The sequence below is a fragment of the Emydura macquarii genome, unplaced genomic scaffold (genome assembly GCF_026122565.2).
Source record: "Emydura macquarii macquarii isolate MOO-44397 ecotype Brisbane River unplaced genomic scaffold, CSIRO-AGI_Emac_v2 contig_431, whole genome shotgun sequence".
Taxonomy (NCBI): domain Eukaryota; kingdom Metazoa; phylum Chordata; order Testudines; family Chelidae; genus Emydura; species Emydura macquarii.
Window position 1 is genome coordinate 4,431,147 of NW_027130568.1, and position 19,326 is coordinate 4,450,472.

A 19,326-nucleotide genomic window follows, 5' to 3' on the forward strand; every position below is an offset into this window, starting at 1 on the left:
TGCATCTGTAATTTCATTTGCAATAACAAAAAGCTGAAAATGCTCTGTATATGAATTCCAATTCTTTAGAGTCTCATCAAAAGGTCCCCGGGGCCCTGTAAGTGTAACCATTGCTACTCCTCTTTTTTATTTTATTTTCTTTCTCTTGTCTTTTAGTGTGTTTTATTCATGTGTGTTGGGGTCATTCACACACAATTGCTGGTGATTTCTATTCATTAGCATTGCTTTTGTTTCTTCCCTGTTCCCAGTCTGTCTGCTTCACTTCCCTCAGAACAAAGCACAGCCTTATTTTAGTTTTCAGTTTGAACAGTCAGTGTAAACAGCCCAGCCCCCAAAACAGCAAAAAGGTTTTTTTCTTACATTGACTTCTTTGCCGGTGCAGTACAGGTTGATCCCATCCACCATCACCACTTTTGTTGTCTTTAATTCTTGGAAAGTACTTGTAGTCAGAGAGAAATCAGCACAGAACACAGAGAAACCCATGAAAAGTCTTTGTTGAACTAACACTAAAACCATTCAGGACTGGCTGAGCTATCCCCTAATAGTCTAATTCTATTGCTATGGCAACAAGCTATGCTCTGTTGCTACAACAACCTAGCAAAATACACAGCAGCATGTTCTCACTTTTATTTGCTTGTAAACATCTCCACTTTTATCTCTTTTACTTGGTATCATTTCATCCTTGCTCTTTGGTAAATAAACTTATTTTGCTTTCATTATAAATCATTAGTGCTGTGTAAATTCAGTGAAGTGTGTGCTTCTTGAAAACTAACAGTGAACTTCACACTTCCTCTGTGAGGGTCCAGAGAGAGGGACTGGTCCCTGCAGCAGGATGATTTTGGGGAGAATTCGAGGCTTGTGGGCTGCTGGCAGGCTGTTGGGGTCAGAGCTCTTGACCAAAGCTGTACAGCCACAAGACTCCCAGGGTTACAAGGGTTACAGGGTTACAAGTCCTGTGACTGAACCCCTTTATGGGCCTGGCTGAACCCCAGAATGTCACAGTTTAACACTAATGTTAGCCAGGATTTCTCAGCAGACATTCTCCTATTAGCAGCAGCACAAGGTGTGACCATTGATGCTAACAGGTTGAAGACTGTTATCTCTGTATTGCAGACATTCCCTATGGGGCTAAACAGTTGATTTTCTATTAAATGACGATCCTGAATTTTCTTAATCTAGGGTATTGTCTGATCAATAATAGTTGGGTAAAGAACAAGTCTCTTTGGCATTTATTTTCTGCGGGCAGAGAAACAAAATAATTTTAAGCAAAATAAATTATTGGCCAAAAGAAGTCTTCTAGGAATTAATTTGTATTTTTCTCACTTCATTTGGTCTGCTAACCATTGGGCACAAAAATGTTTTCTCCAATCTGCAGGTGTTACACAAATATTTAATGGTAAGCCTGGGGGTTTTCCTCCATCTGTTTTTCACGAATATGCTAGATATTTGCTTTAAAAGGTGACAATTGGAAGTCTTATCTGTAGAGTATATATGAGCTCTAACTCAGATTGCAAGTAGCCTGAACTAGAATTGAAATCTACTTCTGGGGGACTTGGGGATTTTATCAACAGATAATTATTTGTCCAAGACAGTATGCTTTCTCTGGTTTTGAGTATTGTGCATTTTCACCAAGTTTGTTTTCCAAGTACACAGAGCATTTGATCGAGTTGCCTCTAAAGCAAAGGGCAAGCTAATTGGTTTATACCTGAATAAAAATAAGTATAGGTGTGATAGCATAGTATGTCCAGCCTCAAAATATGTTCTTTGCTATTATTCTGCCATTGCTCACACCTGTTTTGCAAAGCCTGAGCAACAAGCTCTGCACTTTTTTTAATAGCAGAACATAACTGAGAGCCCAGATGTCTATTATAACTTTATAAATGTCATATATCCTTTTTAAACCATATAGTTTGTCAACAGTTTGGCTGAAGTTTGCACTAAGCTGAAATTTAGTATTATATTTCTTGCTTGGAAGTCAATTTTCTTTTTTTAAATTATAGATGTTGCAAATTTTATATACAATTAATTTGGCTATTTTTAATTAAAGCCAAAATAAAATTTTGGTCTGGAAACTTGTATTAGCTTTTTTTTTTTTTCTCTCTCATTCTCCACTCTGTTTTACTATCATTGAAATCTCTTAGGAAATTAAATACAGAAAATGTAATTAAAGGCTAATGTTACTCCAAGAAAACCCAGATTAAGTCTTACATACCAAACTTGGGTCTCTTGTTGTAACTAGGTCTAAGGTTCTGGTTCTTATTCAGAGCTCGTTAGTGCAACCATCACTCATGTTAGTGAACACTTACTCACACACGTAGTTCCACTGACTTCAGGGAGACTGCTTGCAGGAGTAAATGCTCACAGCATGAGCATTGTGCAGTAAAGCCCTACATATTTTCATTTTGAGAAGAAAAAACCTCTTTTTTTTAGTTACATTAAATAAAAGGGGGCACCAAAGAAAATTTTGATTCAGCTTTATTAAAACTTTCTCACAAGAGTGTTTTTGCTTTGGATTTGTTTTTAAACCCAAAATAAATATCATCTAAACTTGTTTGTTGAGGCCTAGATTCTTGAATCTAGGCCTGCCCTTGAATTCAGTGGGACCCTTTACAGAGTAAGATGCTACCCAGTATTAGTAAATATGGAAGAATCTAAGCATAGTAATTGCTTAGCTGATGAGTGCGTGTCAACATAAAACCAAAACAGCAAGGATAAAATCCTGGATCCATTTGAAGTCAGTGGGAATCTTGCCATTGAAATTGATGGTCCTGTGATTTCACCCCAATGGTTAAGGTATAAGGGAGCAGAGGGACCATGGACCCACTTCCTCCGATCAAAACAGCAGAGAGCTCCCCCTCCTATCTTTGGCTTGGGTAAGCAGAGCTCTCCTATAGCTCTCTATTTCCTGAGCTAGTGAGCACTCCACTCCTCTTTCAATATACTGCAAAGCACTTATGAGTTACTAACAAAGCTGTTAGTACTGCCACTTAAATCCATGGAGGTTAAAAGTTTTAATGCTAAGAAAGTGATAATGTCACACACACGATTTCCCCCAGCTACACAAATTCCCAGACTTTACAACGTAGAAGGAATGCTACTTGGCAAATCATTACAAATATGCAGAGAATATTCAAGTACCTAAACATTTTAGAGCTGTTTGAATTATCCTGCTTAGCCCTCCTTTAGACAAATCCTGTGGGCATTTCCTTTGTGCTTCTGTAGCTTTCTGCAAATTAAAGTATGTAAAAAGAATTGTAGGACATTCATCATTTTGACATTTCCATTGTTTGTTCATACTCATGGCAACTAAGTGCAAAATTCTTTTTTCCATCTACTTTTGGTGCCTGAACAATGCAATTGATAAAAAATGTTACAGTAGATCTGTTAAATACATTGGAACATTCAGTTGTGTTTCACTAAGTGTCTGCCAACAGCTGGCTGAGACACCTTGCCATTTTTTTTTTTTTTGTGGCTGATTCTATAATGGGGACTTGCAGATCAGTAAACTACAGCCTCATAAAGCCTGAAGTCTAAATAAAGGATACTAGAAATGGGACACCATTTATGTATAGTAGTAGACAGAAGATCCACATTATTCAAAATATTATTAAATTATAGTGTGTGGGTTCCTTGACTTTTTGCAATGTCTTTGCCCCTATTTTTGAGAGTTTTGAAAATCTATGTAAACGACTCCATTGTTAGTTTTGTGTATTTTTCATTAGTTTTTCTAAAGCCATTTCACGAAAATGTGTATATAGGAAGAATTAAAATATATTTTTGGCATTTAAATCTCCACATACAGTGGTTGTGGCCCATGACTTACTGTAAGTTTTTTGTTTTTGTCAGGGACTGGGGCATAGAGAGTCTTGCCTAGCGGTCATAGCTGGACTGAGTTCTGCACAGCAGTGATAGTAGTCACCAAGCAGGAGCTAGAGGAATCAGAAGAGCTGGGTCCTGTTAGCAAGAATCAGGGTGAGAATCAGGCTGGGATCAGAGACTAGAGATCAGGAGATCAAGCAAAGTCTGGCATTGCAGCAGGCCAAAGTCTATGTGGTTGCCTAGATGACTTCCTGGGGAAACCCTTGGGATTAAAAAGGGCGCTTGGCCAATGAGAGGGCCATAGGGTACTATCGCTCTGGGTCTCTTGGATGGTGGCGCCTACTCTCCACAGTGCTCCCTAGCTGTGCCTCTGCATGGCCTCCTGGTGGCTCTGTAGGAACATCAGCGGTCCCAGGTTGTAGTCTCCAAATCCTTACAGTTTTCCATTGTCCATTGAATTTTAAAATCAGTTTTTTTGAAAAATAATTCCCATTACTTTCTTCTCTATTTTATATGGCCCTCATCACCATGGTAGCTGAACACCTTCAACATTCCCTTTTGCTTTAGATACCAAAATCCCTGATTTCTCTAAGCCTCTTTACTCCATGAAATTATCAGTCCCAACTATCCAATAACTCCCTGATTCTGACATAAGGAAACAATAGTTTTCTATGTTGAAGTGATTCTGCAACCTTTGCCCTTGGTAATTTCAGTATCTTCCCTTATTTTGTTTTATTTGATTTTTGCCATATGTTTATGGTACTGTATAAAAAATGCTAGGTCTGCTATTCTGGCCCTTATCTTTATATGTGGGTACCATAAGTATCTGTGGAATATCCTATGAGAGTATATCACATACGATTATTTGTAGAGTGATTCTCCATTGTTATGGATTCAGAAGTTTGTAGCACAGCTATGACACACCTCACTTCCTGGCTTTCACAGTGTAATGCTATCACATTTCTATTTCTTCTCTTGGTTACCTTAAACCTCTGTTCTCCCTTTAAACACGTTAAAAGAACTGAAGGTGATGTTTTAATCTACACCTGTGATTTGAGATTTTATTACACTTTTTTTCATTTAGATGATTGCACCCATAAGAAACTAGAAACAATGGCAATAAAATAATAATTTAGACTTATCATACTACGTAGTGTTGTATCCAGATGCCATTATTATATGGGTATGGTAGTCCCGTTGTATTCAAATTTGCTATTAAATACAAAGAGAAAGCATTGTGTACATGTATATTATTGCAATATTTACAATAAAGATTTAGAACAAATAAAAAATAAAGGCTGAAAGTGTTTTTGCAACATTAATTAGGGGTAACTCTCACCTGTGGAGTTGGAGAACTTGTATAAGAATAGCATAGCAAATGTGTGTATGCATTGTTTCTCTTTCTTATCTTCTATCTTTTGTGTAAATAAGAATAGATACTTGCAGAATGTTAATTAAAAAAAAATGAAGACACAAAAGCACAAACATTGATAGAGGACTATCAATTCAGGTATGCCATGCCTGCGCCCTCCTTTACTCCTGAGGGTGCCTAATGCCTGAAGTTGATAGGGTGGGACAGTGGGATGGTAGAGTCATGTGTCCATCCTTATTCCAGCCTAATTGGGTTGGCTGGACATGGAGGGAGAGAGTACATTGGACCTTCTTGAAGGATATATAGCTGCTGTGTCATATGTGTTACCTGGGATCTTCTAGGAATAATTACGACTCAATTATTTCTTATTGGGGAGTCTGGCTGTTATCCAATCCCTCCAGCGTGCCAGAAGGTGCCTCAAGCACAATCTAGCCTTATACTTGGGGCGGGGAAAGAACTTCTAAAGTAGTTTTAGATTTGGGCCTGAGACAAAACCCCAGAACTTTAAGGAAGTTCAGATCTTGATCCAACCCTTGCAGCACAGTTCCATCTGAAATCAGTTTCACCTGAAAATACTTGCCATGAAGGTGTATAATGATGTATGTACCCTAAAATTAAGTCTTTCAGTAGATTTTTCCTGAGTGAAAAATTAAATGTCATGTGGGAGACCTGAAGTTTCTCATTCTTAAGTCCAGCAGAGACTGGTAAGGGGGAAGGAAGACCTCATTTTGTTCAACAATGACCGCTCTTGCTAATTAAGAAACAACATTGACAAGCTCTGAGAGGGTCATGTTTTCATTCATTCTGAATGGTTATGAATGAGGTCCGAGGTTCCTAAAGTTGTGGACAATGTAAAACAAGGGAGAAAGGTGCAAGATATTTAAAAGGTAATCAGGATGTCAAATGTTCTGTGTTCATTTAAGGCTTGATTGCAATAATCTTTCTCACAATGAATGCCACCTTAGTGAAACTACTTGTGGAGTGAGAGACTGCTTGCGAATCTGCCCCTTAAGCTGTAACTGTTGTTAGCAGTTTCTCAGGGCATTTTGAATGTATAAAAAAGAAGTGCATCAAAAATGGTTCCATATTGAATGGCTGCTTCAAAAATCAAGCATCTGATGGATTTTTAAATAATTTCTTTAATGTGGGCTACATATATCTTTGAACCTTTTTCGACTTTGCGTCTACTGAGTGAACGATGGCTGTTTTAATGACATTTTGTGATATTGGCTGCTCTGAGGGTTTATCTTCTCTACATTGTTAGTTCAAGATACAATTGTATGTTCCCCTAATTTAACTCCTGCCCACATATGAAAATCTCTGTCTTGAGTAAATGGTGCTTGAAACTCTAGCTAACTGTTGCAATGAAGACAAGCCTGTAGTAGTTTGTACAAACTCCTGAAAAGTATAACTCTGAACATAATTTTTAATTACTTTATTTCCCTATGAAATGTGTTTTTCCTCCTGTTCTGGCATGACTACTTCATTTGAGGGGGAGAGAAGGAAGGCAACATGAGCAGAAAATCACTTCAACTTTTTAGTTATTTTTTTAAAAGAGCATCAGATAGCTGGAATTTTGAAATGAGGACACTATGGATTTTTTGTTTGTTTGTTTTATCGCTATTACTATTTTTTTGCATAAATAATGTTGCATGTCTATGACCTCTACTGTCATGAGTGGAGTGGAGTGAAAATCAGAATTTTCATCCAGCAGGAAATTTCAGGGTTTCAACATGTTTTGTCCTAAACGAAAAGATTGAAGTATCAATTTTTTTTACAGAACAAAAAGTTCCAAAATATTTCAATTCAGAAATGACAAAATGTTTCATTTCAACATTTTCAATCAAACCAAAATATTTTGATTTTCACAGATGAAAACATTTAATTTTGGTTTGTTGAACTGACCTGAAACATTTCTGTGACACTCTGTGTCTGAAAACAACACCCCCAAAATCAACATATTCACCAATGTCATATAATTATGATGTGTTCTGTAGAAAGTATGCCTTATTTGGTATTATTCTAAAAGTCTTGATCTGCTAAACGTTAATATCCTGTTGGATTGTATGTGATCCCAAAGTATGTGAAGTTATAAAATATTGGTGTAAATGCTACTAGAACATATTACATGGTGGGAAACTCCCACAAACAGCCTTTCAGGCACAACAATGGGGTGGCCAGACAGCATTAATGGCTCTCTCTCACCTATTCAAGAATAGATTCCACAACCAGGGTTTGCTTACTGCAAGGCTTCACTGTAGGATGCACGTTCGCAATGGGGTTGCTTGACCAATGGGAAGCACCCGCCACGTCACATGCATGGACTGTTCTAGTAAATTGAAATAGATTATGACATCATCGCTTGGCTTCTCTCTCTCCCCAAGTCAACACCTGAAGGATCATCTGGAAGACAAAAGGACTTTGAAAGGGGAGAGGGGGAGTCCCAGGCAGGAAAGGTAGCCCAGCCTGCATTTAAGAAACTGCTTGTACCAGCTAACAAGGGTGAGACATTGCTAATTCAAATATTGGTAGTGTATAGAACTTAGACTGCGATCTTATGTTTATTTCATTTGGTAACTTCTTTTAATCTCTTTATATTTGCAGCTTATAATCACTTAAAATCTATTTTCCTATAGTTAATAAACTTGTTTAACGTGATCTCGAAATGGAGTGTCTAGAAATCTTAGCTCAGTAACATAAGCTGTTGCATGTCTTCCCCACAATGAGGGGGGAGCAGACTTATTAATATAATTTTGGGGATAGACTCCTTTTGGTGCAGTTCTTACGAACTATGGTGATTGGCTGTTGCCTCTCTATTGTTGGTTCATGAGTGGCTAAGCAAGGCACTCATATAACTCAGTTGGGTGTGTCTCTGCCTGTAAATGGCTGTGTAAATGTAGCTTTCTGACAGCATCACAGAGTGAGAGGCAACCCCAGGTTAATATTCATGTGATCTAGCTGCTTGTTGTGCTCTGCATGCCCTTGGGCTCGGTGATAACAGTGCCTGGAGGGGCTTGCTGCTTGTCATTAGCAAGGCATTGTGAGGGACAGCCCAGGCTGGAGAGTGAAAAGGGCATGGGCTCACTCAGTTTTCAGATGGCACCTTGGGGAACCCCATCAGAATTTGTTTAGAAAAATCCATTATTTGCCCAGCTTTAACTAAAATGTTCTGCTTTCCTAATATAGGCAACATACTAAAGTATGTCCATACAAAGGAAAGCATCATTCCTGAAGTGTAGATTTAAGAACCATTTATTATAGTTAATAAGCAACAATTTTGTGCAGCTTAAGACATCTTGAATTGAACTTAGTGACTTTTGGTGGGACAAGCTTTTTTGAGTTGGATGCTCTGTAGAGAAAGAAACTGCTGATTGAAGGAAGCGAAGGACTCAGGCTGGAGAAGTTGGTGAAATTGGAAATGTTTTTACTGTTTTTGGTATGGTATGGGTTGGGTTGAGTTGGTTTTTTAATCATTTGAGTTTGATTTTTAAATGCTTTTGTCTATCTCTCTCGAGTACGGTGGAAATTGGAGATTGCATTTTGATGATATTTTGTCAAGTAGTGCATATGATAAGTAACATAGCAAGGATGGATATGTTCACAGGAAAAGTCTATTGTCTCATCAAATACGGTCGTTTTACTAACAGTGGGCCGGATTTCCACCTTTCAATCCAGCCCACGTAAGGGACCGTGCATAGTTACATTGCCCCAGGAGCAGGGGTAGGAACTAGACTGTGATTCGAAGAGTCACAGTTGGGTGCCAGGTTTTCCCTTGCTGGGGGAATTAATCTGTATCAGCTCTTTTACTAGACCAGTGTACTTCCACTATTGCATTTGTGGGGTGGAGCCCAGGCTCCACTCACTGCCTGCTTCTGACTGTCCACTCCCCATGCAGATAGACGAAGAAGCAGTATGCCACTGTCTGCTTTCCTTCCACTCTCTGCAGGGTTTGGCAGGGCAGATAGCTGTACAGCTGAGTGAGGGGCCTCTTTATTCCTCTGTGCAGGTGCATAGCCAGCTCACGACTGACCACCCTATAACCAATCCAAATCGATCAAGAAACCAGGACTGATTAATCAGAGCTGATTTTTTTACCACATCTGTAATTAGTGTGTTTTTATATACTTTTTCTGTGGCTGGTTGTGGTTTCTTAAGAAAATAATGATATCCTCCATGCTCACATTGCTCATTGTGCTTGTATTACATTAATTTAATGATATCACCAATTTTACCCTACAAATTTTACATTACCTTATGCTAATGTAAGAGAAGTTCTAATGTTTCCATGAATAGTTATGATGACCTTCCATGGAAATTAAAGAAAACACTGTCAAGCATATCTATATATTTGCCTCATTTTGCTACTTTTCTGCATGTGTATTGAAATAGATCAAAATAATGCAATATTTTCTTCCTGAACACATACGTACATGTGACAGAATGGCAGCCCTGTTTCCATAAATGTGCCTACATTTTTTAATAAAAACAAATGATGCTTGTTTTTCAATAAGATTTCTGTGTGCTGTATTAGGATGTCTTATGGGAGAGTCGTCAGATTTCCTGGTTTCTTGGTCACGGACTGATGATATCAAACCAGGGATGCAGGTACAATATGCTTTTCTATTTCTGCTCATCATCTACCCAGATCTCAGCCTCTGAGAATGATCATTAACAATGTGGGTGCTGAAAACGAAATTCAAAGCCTGTTTACATAAATGCCAAAGCATGAACTTTAATTTGAAAAAGCATGCTCTCATCATAATTAGTGTACATGCAATGTGCGTTTGATTGGATGATTACTGACAGGCTTTGACCGCTTGTTTTCTCCATTACTGCCATTATGTTCTTCATAAGTGTCTCAGCAGTTTTGCAGGACTTTTATTTGTGAGATGACAGTCCTATCATTACCAAGCTTTTGATGTTACAGCCATTTTACCATGGGTAAGATGACCTGTTTTGGGTTAGGAAATGGAAATATATTTCATTCGGTCTTGTCAACGGTCTCATTACTCTCCATTCATCAGATTAGGTATTTAATTCTGTGAAGTAGATCAGCAGCTTTTCATCCTTTTCATGCCTTAATAGAAACACATTTATTTGATCAAGTATGTGCATTTTGGTCTAAGTGTCAATCTATTGTTCTGCTTGCTCATGCATCTGTTTCTGAGGATCTTTGTTTTTCTTTAACCATATATTGTTGAAGAAAACCTGAAGTTACCTAATATCTTTTAGTGAGGATAAGCACTGAGGGTGCACTGTATACCTATGTGCGAGTCTCAATTATAATGTAGCTGCTTTGCACTTCACCACTGATGCCCAGGGACTCTAAAGCACAACCACAGGACGTACCTCTCCCAGTACAGCAGGATTCTCTAGTGACTCAGAGACAACATAATGCTTTGCACACCACTTTCCCCCCTGCAGGGAATATTTTCTAGAGAAAAGGGGATGTGTCTGGAGATTCTCTGTGCCCCAGTGATCCCTGGGTGACCTTTGTGTCTGTTAGCCCTCAGGCTCCTCTAATTTATGCAGGAGGATTGGACTCACACATAGATATCCCAGGACCAGGATAATGTAAAGGTGGCTTAAAGTCACCTTTTTTTATATGCCAAGTACCCACATCACGCAGTGATCCTCATGCAAAGCTGAAGATCTGGGCCATAATTTTTGCAATGGTGGTTACAGTATATTAAAATCTTAAATAGAAATAGTATTTAAGCAGTCATTCTCTATGGCATGATTCTCCTCTTCGTTACACTGATGAAATCAGAAGTAACTCCATTGACTTGAATGTAATTACACCAGTTAATACTGTTGTGAGAGGAGAAAAATGCTCATGGCATTTAAATGGCGGCACTGTCATACCTGTAGGTTGCTTGCTCATCTTGCTTATTAAATGATTAGAACCACAAAAGATATGAGAGTTTCTCTCTCAACCAGATAAGAGAGAAAAGTGTTGTTGTTCATACAGAAAGAGCCAGATCTCCAGCTGATACAAATTGACATCGCTCATTTGATTTAAAGGGATTTATGCAGATATACACAAGCAGAGAATCTGTCCATTTTATGGTATATCATGTTCATATATTTTTTCAATATTAATAATATTTGGCGCTTTTGATCATGTGTTCAATGAAACACCTGGTTCAGAGCCTTTGTTGATGGAAGTTGATCTTTATTTTGATATGTATGCGTCTCTTTGTATGATTTTTATATACAGATGTAGGTGCCTTTTCCCTAATAAGTATGTATTCTCTTGACTGTTTTGGGTGACAGAACCCTTAAGTGAAGGGGAATGATGTTTAATATTGCAGCTGCAGTGGAGGCAAAGAACTCAGAGAATACCATCACAGTCACATGGAAACAGCCCTTTTCCCATATCATTACCCAGCATGAAATTGCCCCAAACCCACATTGTTGCAGTCTAGGTTAATACCCACAGAGTGGGGTCCATGCCATTTCACTATCAGTAATGCAGTATTCAGTCTTAGGCAGTTGGGGACTGATGATCCCCTTATCTCCCTGGAAACAGCTTTAGGCAGTGAGATCTCTAATGCTTGTACCTCCCTGCACATTGACCTGCTGCTATATTTTTTTCCATTCAGAAGTGATAGACAGAGCTTGCTTTGGATGATGTCTGTGCTGACCCTAGAAGAGTAAACAGATGTCACTACTAAAGGTGAAATATGACTCACCTTCTAACCATTCACACAGCATTCCCAGCTTTCAGAGACACAAGGGGCAAGTGGTGAAATCCACAAATGTCATTGAGTCTCTCACCTAGCAGCATCATGCTGTCCTTAGACAACCAGGTAGGAATAGACACACAGTGAATATGGATTGGCAGTTACTTGACATGACTGCGTGAATCCATGGCTTTTAGAGAGGCAAATGGTATCTTTTCTTTAGTAGAATTTTATTGAAAATAAGTGCATAATATTTTTTCAGTATATAAATGAGTGTGCATGTGCTTGTTTTCTTCCTCCAAAACCAAAAAGTGTTTTCAAGAATGACATGTTTGATTGTTTCAGCTCTTTTCTCAACATTGAGTTTTTGCAAGGTTGTTAACAACAAATAAGAGATATTTATTAGTCATCCCCCAGATACTTTCCAACCCATTATTATCTCATTCTGTAAGCCCCCACAAAAAACAAAATCAAATCATATAATGCAGAACAAAATAAAATGTGAATTGAAGGTGGGATGTGCATGTTAGGAATAAACCTTCACTGCATAACAATCATTTTGACAAAAACAGTATTACATATTTTCATGTATTTGTTCCAAATTCATTGATGTAACTCAAAAATAGTTTTCATGTATACTAAGACTATGTCTGCCCTTGCACTGGGGATGTGATTCCCAGTTTAAGTAAACATACTCCTGCTATTATCAAGCCAGGGCACTAAAAATAATAGCATAGCCATGGTAGCATGGGCGGCAGTGAGTGGCAGCGTGGGCTAGCCACCCTGAGTACATAACCAAGGGGTCTGGGCAGGTTTATACTTCGGATGGCTAGCCTACTTTGCCTATTACCTCTCGCTGTGCTACTGGTATTACACTACTTTTTCAGTGTGCTGGCTTGATAGAATGAGCATATCTATGCATGCTGGGAATCAACCTCCAACTCCAAGTGCAGACATAGCTTAACTCTCCCCTATTCTATATTTTCAAAATAGCTCTTTCAAGAAATACCATGAGTAAGGCTAGCCACCAGGCATTCTGCTTCACTTGGTGGTGCACTGTATTTTCAGATTCTTAGTTATTTTGTCTGCCATCTTAATCCAACTCGCATCCAGATTGCCTTCCTCAGTTAAAAGTTCTTCTGATCAAAAGTATCATTTAATTCAGTGGTTCTCAATCAGGGGTATGCACATCCCTGGGGGTACTCAGAGGTCTTCCAGTAGGCGCATCAACTCATCTAGATATTTGCCCAGTTTTACAACAAGCTACATGAAAAAAGCACTACAGAAGTCAGGACAAACTACAATTTCATACAGAAAATGACTTTTTCATACTGCTATATATACTATACACTGAAATGTATGTACAATATTTATATTCCAATTGATTTATTTTATAATTATATGGTAAAAATGGTAAAGTAAGGAATTTTGCAGTAATAATGTGCTGTGACATTTTTGTCTTTTTATGTCTGATTTTGTAAGCAAGTAGATTTTTAAGTGAGGTAAAACTTGGGGGGGGGTACTCAAGACAAATCAGGCTCTGGAAAGGCATACAGTAGTTTGGAAAGGTTGAGAGCCACTGACTTAAAATACAGTAGGATTAGCTGTAAAGTCTTAACAACTCCCCATCACCTTTTCAGAATATTCTTGCTGACTTTACAATCCCAAAGCATGTTGATAACATTACTTACATAATTCTGACATCTCCAACAAAACTTTACAGGTGTCAGACCTGATCTGTTGCATAGTATATACAATTTTAAAATCTTCCCAATACCTGATTCAGTCTCCCAATCAGTTTTCATTTTTCACTGACCGTAAGTGCCCCTTTACTGACGCTTCATGGTGAGCATTAAATGTGACTTTTCTCAGTAATGTGGCATGATCAAATGAGGGCCAGATCCTGAGCTGTTCTAATTGGTGTTATTCCACTGTCTGGCCCTCTGTGTTCATTCATGCTAAAAAGATTCATATTTCACAGAACACATCAGAAACATGTGCACCTTATCATAAACATGGTTGGTCATATTTCAGTTCTTATTATTTGTATACTATATTCTATATGCTTCCATACATACTGTTTGTTTATTTAAACCCCCAAATAATTATTTCTCATTTAATCCTCATTAAATAGTCTAATATCTGTAACATTTCCTTTACCTTGCAGATAGGTTTCTGTTTTGCTTGGGATGTGTGTCATTCTGTGCTTTGAAACAAAACTGATAATTTGGCATTGCAAAGAGCTGAAAAATTCTGTCACTTCCAAAGTATTTGTTACATACTTAGTGCAGTGTTTCATGAAGCTGCAAAGGCCGCATTTCTTGCCCCATTGTGTCATGAGTCCGATTCCTAGTGGCAATGAACAACTTCAGTCACAATGATTATAAGCAAGTTTCCCGATCTGAGTGCCCACAGTGAAAGAGAACTATAATTTGGCACCTTTTAACTGATAATATTTGAAATATAAGTACCTTTGACAGGACTTTGCCATTAGGAAGGTAAACAGTGCAACCATCCTAGTCTTGCGAGTAAGATTTGTTCTGAGTGTCATTGTGATCAAGAATATAGAGAGATGGCAGGGAAAAAAGTCCATTCTGTTGAATAATTGTTATTCAATGTAAGCTCAGCGGTTGTGTGTCTTCATCTGAATACTTATTTGAAAATGTGTATTTATCTGCTTTCTTTTTACAGAAAGAGTACTCAGTGCATGGAAATTAATACAAACCTTAGGAGTAACAGGTCCTTGTTTTAAAAGTTGCCATGGTAGTTTGCTTGTGCTCCCTTTGATGTATGGAATAAGAACCAGTTATAAAACTTCTTAGTTACTGCCATTTTTTGCCCTAAGTGCATTGTTATAACAAGCAAACAGTACAGACTTGAGATGCAATTGTTTACTATCTCAGGCTGTTTATGAGAACTGAGCTGATCAGCTGGAAGGTGCTCTGCTTAGTGATACTATAACCAAGACTTCAGGTTGCATTATTTATCAAGACTGGTAGTAAACATTAAGTATTTTTCAGTGAGTGTTTGAAATGTAATTTGTAAAACCAAACCCTATGTACTAGATCCCCAGCTGTTGTATATATTTAGCAAAGTTAATGTAGCTATGATGACTCACAACAGCTAAGTGTCTGTCCCTATGGCTTGGTCTACACTAGAGACTTGTTGACCAAAGTCAGCTTTTTGCACCAAAACAGGGATGGTGTACATGCTGCAGTTCCTCCCCCACCGACCCAACTCCCCTGATTTTGTGACAAAATAAAACCACCTCAAGGAGAGGTGTGGAGCTTTTTGCGCCAAACTTTTAGCAACAAAGCATCAGTGTAGAAACCACACTTGGTTCTGTCATGGTAAATGGCCTCCAAAGTGCCCCACAATGCCCATCCTGACCCCTCTGTCCATCTGTTTGAACTCTGCTGCCCTGAAGCCATCCGCCCCTCCTCCTTTAAAGTCCTGGGAATTTTTTTAATTCCATTTTCTGCTTGGTCAGCCTGGAGAGCTCACATCACATCTTCCCAGCTGACCATGGAGCACACTGGAGTTTCTGTATCTGATCATCATTTGTGGAGAAGAGGCTGTGTAGTCCCAGCTCTGTTCCAGCCAGAGGAACTTCAATTACATATGGTTAAATTTCTTGTTTAATGGCAGAAAAGGGCTATGAATGGGACACTGCAGTGCCATGTGAAAATCCAGCTGCAGCAGGGGTACCAAAAGGCTAGGGAGTCAAACCCTCACAAAATGGCAATAATTGAAAAGCTTGACAGCTCTCAGTTCTTTTCAGAAGACCTTTATCTTGTAAAGATTATTTGCTTTTTAAAAACGTATCAGTATTGCTTCCATACACACCAGTGACCCGTTTGCAGAATTCAAGCTTCTTTTGAGCCCTTAATGAAATTATTTACGTGGCTAATAGGAAAAAGATGTTTAGTTCTGGCCTTTAGTGCCGTATTTTAGAAGCAAGAAGGAAATGAATTAATCTCACCTCTCTTCGACTATTGATCTCAATGGATCAATAAATTGTCTCCCAGGCTTGCTTTGTAGTAACCAGAGGCATGCGCAAAAATTTAAATGTGACCCCTTTTTGGAGGGGCATGTTCTGTAACCCCCACCCTTTCCTGCCCCGGCCCCGATCCCGGCAGGAGCTCACTCTCTCCTGTGACACCCTGCAGCCCCGGGGCCAGAGCACTCTCTTCCCACCAGTCTTGCCCCCATAGCCCTGAGGAGGAGTTCTGTGCCCCCAATGATTGATGGGGGAGCCTGTGTCCCTGCTAGCCCCCCTTGTGCGTGCCTCTGATAGTAACTGATGCTGAAAAATTTCAAACTCTGATATTATTGTAGCAGATCTACACAAAATGTCATCTGTATGACCTATAGAAGATAGATTATTTAGATTATTTAATATAATAAAGAGTTTTCTAAAACCTTTGAAAATACTAAATGTATTTACAACAATCCAAAAGATGAAAGCAAAAGCTTTGTATGACAAAAAAATATAACATTTTATGATAGAAATAACTGAAATTAACCCTTGGAGCTTCAATCAGCCCAGCTGTTTGAAGTCCGTCAGTGGTTAATCACTCTCTGGTGATGAGGGGTGGAGCTGAGCTGAGCTGAGCTAAGCAGGGAAGACTTGGTATAAAAAGTCACTTGCTTGGGTGAACTTGAGAGCTGCAAACAGAAGCAGCTAGCAGGAGAGTTCTGGAGGGAGTGTGAGAGGCTTTCCTTCCAGGCTCAACATTGTATTTGGTGTCAAGATGGCCAGCGATGGAACAGTGGTGGTGATCTGCAATGGATATGCCATGTTCTCTCTCCTGCCTGAGGCCAGAAGGGATTTCCTATGCAAGTTGGTTGCTGTGTTGGAGGAAAATCATCTTGAATTGGAGAGGCAAGTTGAGACACTACTGAGAATCAGAGAAGCTGGGGAGCTTCTAGACAGCCAGGTTTGGGAAACATCAGTACACCACATTCAAGGAAGAATGGAGCTGGAAACTATTGAACCTACCTCTCAGGCTCCAGCAGGTCCAAAAGAATGGAGGGATATACAGTACAGACATGTGGATAGCATCTCAGCCCAACCTGTAAGAAAATCAAGCTTGCCTGCAAAGAGTTCTCCAACCATCCAAGGAAAACAGACAATCCTTGTTGGATATTCAGTATTCAGATGAATCAAATGAACATTCTGCAAGGGACAGGTGGACAGCAGGCTGGTGTGCTGCCTTCCCAGAGCCAAAACATGATCCATCATCCTAAGATTGGATAGGTTTCTGAAACTGATGAAAAAGGATGTGATGGTGATGGTTCATATTGGCACTAATGTTGCTACGTTATGGGCACAGATATTAGATGACTTCAGGGAACTTGGAAGCATGCTGAAGAAGAAGAATGTTCAAGTAATCTTCCCTGAGATTCTTCCTGTACCATGATCTAAGGATGACAGAAGGCAGAAGATTCTGGAAGTGAATCACTAGACAGTTAAATGGTGTAGGGTTTGGGTTTTGTGGATCATTGGTCCAACTTTTATGGGGAGAGAGGCTGTATAGTTTGGATGGCCTCTGCCTTAGTAGAAGGGGAACCAATCTCTTCAGGAACAGTCTGGCTAGAGTAGTCAAGATGGGATTAAACTAACAGCAAAAGAAGAGGGTAAAAAGGAGGAAGATAGGTGCACTCAGAACAAAATCAAGATGTTGAGAATAAAATTAATCAAAGAACCAGAGGACATGGAGAAGAAATTCTTGAATTGCCTGTACATCAATGCTAGGAGCCTGGATAACAAGCAAGAGGAATTAGAATTGCTCATTTATGAGTATAAATTTTATCTAGTTGATATTACTGAAACCAAGTGGGATGATTCACACAACTGGAATGTTAAAATCAGTGGTTATAATCAAGAAGTTATAATCAGTGTATATAGTATAATATCAAGAAGTATAATCAGTGGTTATATTTAAGAAGGATTAAGTGGTCAAAATGGGATGGGGAGTGGTGCTCTGGGTCAAAAATTGCTAATAACTCAGAAGAAAATGATCCTGAATTAATATGGATCAGTGTCCTAACAGATAAAGCACAAGGTGGGGTATTAGTTGGTGCCTGCACCAGATCACACTAGGGAACAGGATGACCAACTCCTCACACACCTTACCATAATGGTAGGAAAAAAACTGCATGATCCTGGGAGACTTCAATTTGAATGCCATATGCAGCAGGTCTCCTGCTGCCAGTACTAAAACATATTTGGAATTTCTAAACATTATAGAGGATAACTTCCTAATTATGTGTTGCAGCCAATACTGGAGAATTCTTTATTAGACCTTGTCTTAACAGATGAAGAACTGATCACAGAATTAAAAGTTAATGGTTGGTTAGGTTCAAGTGAACATAATTTGATCACATCTGTAATGAGCAAGCAGAAGCAAAACCAGACCAGTAATATATATACTTAGTGCTTTAGTAAATATTTCTGTTCTGTAATTAGGGGGGAAATATGATATAGTCTCCTCATATGGTATGATAACACACTTTCCATTCCACTAGTATCTCTGGGGGATGTTACACAGAAGCTACTAAAGTCAGACAGGTCCAGATAACTTGTATCTAAGAAGTTTAAAAGAGCTGGAGGAGGACCTTTAATACTGATTTTCAATAAATTTTGGTGCACTTAGGTAAGTTCCAAAGGAACTAAAGGAATCTAATGTTGTGCCAGTTTTTAATAAGGGTAAATGGAATGACCTACATAATTATAGGCCTCTCAATCTGACATCAAAAAAGGTATTCTGAATAAGATTATGTAATTCTTGGAGGAGATTAAGAATATAGGTGTTTTTCCCAGTTTGTAACATGAAGAGAGTACCTCAAGGTTTGAGAGTAGTTTAGTCGTCGTGTCCATTCAGTTCTTGGCATCTATGCAAAAACAAATTCAAGGATGCCATTTGTGATGCTTTGTTTTGTTTTTTATAATGTGGACAGATATCCAATAAGAATTGAATTTTTCACAGAGGCCATCAAACAGCCATCTGCTAGTAACAGGTCTTAAACATCAATGACCAGCAATGGATTTGGGCCAATAATTTTGAGTTAAAATTTTATTTGTAAATATTCTTAATTGTGAGTCCCTGATCTTATGTGCACTATAGATATAAGTAGCTCTCCAAGGATAATATTGGCTTGTTATATCCTTTTGAAAAGCATGATCTGGAAACACAACCCAAGAATTAAACAGTCATCAATAATATTTATAGAAAGGCTAAGAAATTAATAAGCTCCATTTCTAAAGTATATTTTAATCTTTCATCTATAAAACAGCTCATTGTACTGATAGCAGACAATTGGGCAACTTACCTTTGGTATTTTTTTACAAATATAATGACTTTCATAAACTATAAAGACATTTTAACTCTTTCCAAGGTAGCTTAATACATGCAAAACTGGTTGTCTCCTATGTTACATTGATCT

General features: G+C 38.6%; 1 protein-coding gene across 2 annotated transcripts in view; it reads left to right on the top strand.

Annotated features, from left to right (window-relative positions):
* DOK6 (docking protein 6) overlaps nt 1-19,326 on the top strand; it is a 372,406-nt gene that overhangs the window by 308,013 nt on the left and 45,067 nt on the right. Inside the window, exon 8 of one of the 2 annotated variants that reach the window (XM_067537434.1) lies at nt 9,723-9,796. The exons of the other annotated variant lie outside the window; for it this stretch is intronic. Coding sequence (XP_067393535.1) covers nt 9,723-9,796 — 74 coding nt within the window. The remainder of the gene's footprint in view (nt 1-9,722; nt 9,797-19,326) is intronic. 2 annotated transcript variants of the gene reach the window in all.